Here is a 5,824-nt window from a genome sequence, read left to right on the forward strand (position 1 = left end):
GAAATCAAAATATACAAATTTTAGGAGAAATCAGATTGAATGAAGATGAAGTAAAATTCCATATAAGGAAAAATTGAAATATACCTTATTTGGAACCTTGAAATTGATTAACAGTTGAAGAGTAACAAATCAACTAGAGCAAATTAGGGCAAGAATAAAGGAATAGGCAGATGTATCAGAGAGGTATAGAGAGAGAAAGGAAAAAGAGGGAATTTGGAATTTTTTTGGTGTATATGGGAATAAAAGTAAATATATTAGGGAAATATGTGTAAAAAGGTAATTTTACCATTTTTTTAAGTTAAAGATTATTTTAAAAATAAATAAATTAAGTAGGAACAAAAATTCAAGACCGGACATTGCGTGTTATGTCCTGTATGGCCTTTTCCATGTACCTTTGTTTTAGTGGGCTCCAGACTCCAGTCCAAGTCAAAGATAGAAATACCTGACCCAATTTCCTTCAAAAGTAGCCGTAGTATGAAGACTGAAGCACACTTAAAGGCCCATATTCAAATCGTATAAAATATTCAGAGGCCCAAACTAAATTACTGGACAAAAGTGGTATGATGGTGGACCCGTTAGGCAGAACTGGGCCCCCAACGGGTCATCATAAAGCAAAAAGTTTAGGAAAGTTACGATATACACCGTTCAACCAATTAGTTTATCCAACATGATCGGAAGATACACAATGTATTCATTGATAGGTATGTATATTCAGTATAAAGTAGATGCAATATCTATATTTTTGTACATATATTATAAACTAGCTGGCCTAAGTATTTAGATGCGGAATTATTTCTAAAAAATTTCCTTTATTCTTTGATGTATGTACTTTTTAGATCGCAATCTAAAATTTTATTCTGAACAAACTAAAAATTTTACGTGAAAATATAAAATTTCGATCTAAAATTTTGTATTCATCGACAATTAAATGTTTGTCAATCTCAAAAATTATATTTGCACAAAGTTTTTTAAAAATAGAAATAAAATCTAAATGATGACCTAAAGCAACACAAGTGGGAGACACTGAACTTTTATTGTCTATTGGTTTTGGATTTATTAATGCCTATGGATTCAAGTGGAAGTCCTCAGTATTTGCATGTTTTTGCTTCATTAATCAAAGAGACGAATGTTGAACTCATCATTGTGTTTGTCTTGGGATTCAAAGACATCCCCAATATGTTATCACTTGAGTTTTTTGGGTCCCCCCTCTTTTTTTTTTCTTTTTCTTTTTTTTAACTTTCTCTCTTTGATATATATCGATACTTTGCTTAAAATCTTCTTTTACTTTACATGAAAGTGTTATCATACAGTTAGTCTCTTCATATTTCAGGTATAAAGCAACAAAAGAAAACAACATATAGTATGTTTATCCACCATAGAGTGAGAGAGTACTTTATTATTATTTTTATAATCACAATAGAATTGATTTGTCCATTTCGACTAATTTCATGACTATATATTTCTTTCATTAGTGCAAAAAAGTTAAACAACTTTGTTCGTCAAGATTCGATTGAATGAGAAAAATCACTTATAGTTTTTGTTGTATTTGAACATGAACCTCATGATCCTCAACTCATTTTATTGATTATCAGACCATGTCCTTGGATGCTCAAACAAAAAAGTATTCTTTTGAGGAAGAAAATAGCTACTCAATTAATATGCCTACTCATTTTGGAGTTTAATGTCTTTAAGAACAATGTAAAATTGTACTAATTGTTACAATTTCAGTTTACTTAGAAGTTCATAACTAGAGGTAATTGTCGATAATAAGTAGAATTAGTAACTCAAAAGACATAGCAAGTAACATGTTTTTTTCCAAGCCTATTTGCCATTCGATTTTTAGTATTTATATTGGGGTTCGATTAAATTCAGATTTGCATCGAGAAGTGCCACGTTAAAGGGTAAAGTTCTCCCTAACAAAGACAACTTCATACTCAGAAAGACTCAAACTCAGAACCTCTGATTAAGAATGAAAGAACAGTTAATAGTACCAAAACTTTTTACACGTCCATACCTAGAAGTTAAATCTACTCGTTAATTTAAGTTAAATCCCCCAGAAGTTATATAACATGTTTGTTGAATTACTTATCATTGATCCAAAACCTTTTAACCTTGAAATGCCACAGGATGATCCTATTTTTGCTTCTTTTTCTTTACTCCCTCTGATTCTCGTAGTTTTCAAATAAGCAATCTCAAATTATTTGTCATTTTAGAAATAAAATTAATTATCATTTTGTCGTTTTACCTTTAATAGTAATTATTCTTAAAGATTACAAACACTTTAATTATGAATTGATGACACGTAAATAGAATAAATATTCGAAATATTAATCTTAAGACATAAATAAGGATAAGATAGTCAAATCCTTCTTGATTAAGATTTTTTTAAAGGAATATATAAAAAGACACGACAAATAATTTGAGACGGAAAATAATGAAAAGGAATATAATTATATTTCACTGTTAGAATTTTGAGAATCAAAGTTCTTAAATCTTCTAGTTGCAGTACATTAGGTAATAAATCTCAATCTCATTTCTTTGACTCTTAAGCCAACATGTCACTAATTATATTTCATTGTTAAAATCTTGAGAATCAAAGTTCTTAAATCCTCTAGTTGCAGTAGATTAGGTAATAAATCTCAATCTCATTCCATTGACTCTTAAGCCAACAGGTTACTAATCTTGATGTGATGATCTGTATCAAATTAATAACAACAGTAAACTAGTTATTATATAATGTAAACTACATATCAACATAATTTCATACACTAATATTCAAGAAATCTACACGCTCCCAATATGATTACTTATCCATATGGAGTAACTAAATTAATCAAATCTATAGTTGGCAACTTAAAAGTATTTAAAAAAAAATTATCACATGATTTTTAGTCATTTGGACCACTAAACTTCACTAGCAAGTCCCAAACAAGGGGTCCATTTATCCCCTCTTTAGGGAAAAAAGCCAACTCTTATACATTATTCATATGAACAAATAATTTCGTGATCGAGTATAAAAACGTTTATAATACGTCTCCAAAATCCCAAATGATCAATTGTATTGATTGACTTGCAAATCTCCTAATTTAGCTCCATTTACAACGAAAATCGTAAATCCGATGGAAAATCGTCATATAAAGAGCAATTCAGGTGATAAATTTTCATTTCCAATCATAATGCCGGTACAGGAAGGACAAGAAATGGAATTTGAATTTTCCGGTAGTGTTTCGCCGGGATCTCCTAAATCTCCGGCGGATCATTTGTTCTTCAACGGACGGCTATTGCCGCATTATTTCAAGTGTCAACCGGTTAGTAATATAAGTAGTCCAATTTCATTTTCGCGATCGACGAGCAGAACAAGTAGTGCAAGCAGCAGAGATTCGCTCTGGTCCTCGCGCAGCAACAGCACAAATAGTCGTAGCAGTTGTAGCAGCAGCGCGAGGACCAGCACGAGCGAATCTACTGAAAGGAAATTGATAAATCAAGGGAAGAATTCAGCATTCGCTATGTATAGGAATTCGTCGAATAATATGAATTCTTCTACTACTCTTCATACTGGAATTTCACCAAAGTGGCAGTTTATTGTGACACCCGCACCAGTTATGAAGAAAAAACACCAATTTTCAGCACCAGTTATGAAGAAAAAGAGCCAATTTGTTTCTAAATCTCAGAAACAGAGTGGCAAAGGAGTCAAAGAGATTAAATCGAGGAAACAGAGGAAGGAAAATGGTAAGAGGAAAGTGAGATTTTGGTTTTTGCGAAGAGTTTTCAGGAAGTTTTTATCAGCATGCAGAGAATATCACGCAGTGGAACCAACAAGAAGAGAGAGGCTATCTAGTCGTTGAAAGCTATGTTGCTCGGATTCATCCAAAATGTGAATGGATGGATGTGTGTCGGATATTTCAAAGATAGTGTATTTTGAAGAATTGAGTACGAGCAACGTAGGTTGAAAGATTGACATTACTAATTGATTGTGTCCTAATAATTACTGGGTAATTGTTGTTATATGTGGCTAGTGTGGTGATGATTGGATAAATTTTTAACTTTGGTAATTATTGAGTTATGATTTTGGGAGAGAACAAATTTCTGAAGTCACACAAGTGATTAAGCTTTAAGCTTTGGATGTGCAAGGTTTATGTTATACATTTTGTGTCAATTAGATTTTGATTATGTTTTGTTTCCTGATCTCTTTAACTTATTTGTTCGCAGAGAATCATATATATCACTTGATCAGATACCACCGACTTGATTAATTCAGATTTTCATTGTGTATGATTGATTAAAAGGAAAAATTATCTTTGAAAGTGGAGAGATCACATCCATCCCACTATATTCTCTGGTGGTAAATACATACTTATTCATTAACTCATACTCGATCATATCAAACAAATGAATGCAAGACACGTGTAAGTTTTTGTTACCATTTAAACATAGTATTTGCCCTTCCATCCAAGCATTGATTTTTTTATGCTCATCAAAGACTTAAACAATAACGGGTTGAATTGATCATGCCATGTAAAAATAAGATTTAAGTCTACCGATCTACTAGGATGATGATCAGCTGCATATATTAATGCATTTCCACTCCACATTGTCGTAGTGATAAACAACTCGTCTTAATAATGATAACCTTCTCTTAAAATCTCAAAGAACTTCTATCGCTTCATCCACGCAGTGATAGAAAGTGCGTCGCTGGCTCACCTATACAACCCCAAGGCTCTGAGGAAGTCAGAATATGCGATATAGTCGAGTATTCTCACTTTAAATTATGACATTATCTTTAATGAATCAATTAAAGATAATAATTCAAGGTCGAATAATTTGTATTTTTCAAGTGAGAATATCCAATCATATGTTGTTGATTGTGATAAAAATAAGCGTGAAAAAGGAATAGAATATAGGAAAGTGGATCACTCGAATGAATTATGGTCCATTATATATTTGCGGCGGGTATCTATCTTTTTTTCCTAAGGCAAAGTAAAAGGAAAGAAAAAGAAAAGACTTAGAGCCCGTTTGATTGATAGGCTGTTTTTAATTTTTTTGATTATTTGATTGATTAATTTAAAATTAATTTATGCTTAAAATAAGTCTTAATAAATAATTGAATTTGTTTTGATGGACTTATTTTAAACAGCTTATAAGTTGAAAATAACTTATAAGTCAAAAAAATAAGTTGGATTGCACCTACTTATTTTTTTTAACTTATAAGCAGTTTTCAACTTATAAGTTACTTAAAATAAATCTATTCAAACTGGCTCTTAACAACTTGGCTTGTGGTGTACTTGTGAGACTGTTTTACCCTTAATAGAGATCTCAAATTTAAGCCTTGATTATAGATAAAATCTTATTGGTAGCGTTATTTTCAAATGAGTTATACAATGTACAATTTAATTTTAATCGGGACTCCAATCTAAATTTTGAACACCGCATGAAAAATAAACAAGAATTGAAAAGAAAAGACTTCTTGTACGTTTCATTACAATCACCAATAAAGCGGCTAAAAAGTAGGTCAAAGTTGGTGTATTTTTCACAGAAAAAATGTACTCTTAAAGATTAGGTTTTCTTTCGAATTTTTTTTCCCTGTACCCTTCCCCTTGGAGTTGGAGCTCATATCATTTTGCACTTCCATTGACTTGAAACTCATAACTTTAGAGTTTGAGTTGGGGGAGGTTACCATTTGAACACTCGTAGTAAAGTTAAAATTATAAATGAACATGTAGATCTCAATTTTTCACGTCAGAAATGACCATTTTTATCTACATGAAAAATGGAAGAGAATATAGACCAATTAAGTACTTGGCTGCACATAATTTGGTGCTAATAG

At 31.5% G+C, this 5,824-nt stretch overlaps 1 protein-coding gene across 1 annotated transcript; it reads left to right on the forward strand.

Annotated features, from left to right (window-relative positions):
• Window positions 1–2,844: 2,844 nt before the first annotated feature.
• Window positions 2,845–4,025, forward strand: LOC129892321 (uncharacterized). The gene has a single exon (XM_055967889.1). It carries the CDS (start codon window positions 3,120–3,122, stop codon window positions 3,843–3,845), a length of 726 nt encoding a protein of 241 aa, XP_055823864.1. The 5' UTR covers window positions 2,845–3,119; the 3' UTR covers window positions 3,846–4,025.
• Window positions 4,026–5,824: the final 1,799 nt, after the last annotated feature.

This window comes from Solanum dulcamara, chromosome 6 (genome assembly GCF_947179165.1).
Source record: "Solanum dulcamara chromosome 6, daSolDulc1.2, whole genome shotgun sequence".
Lineage (NCBI taxonomy): Eukaryota > Viridiplantae > Streptophyta > Magnoliopsida > Solanales > Solanaceae > Solanum > Solanum dulcamara.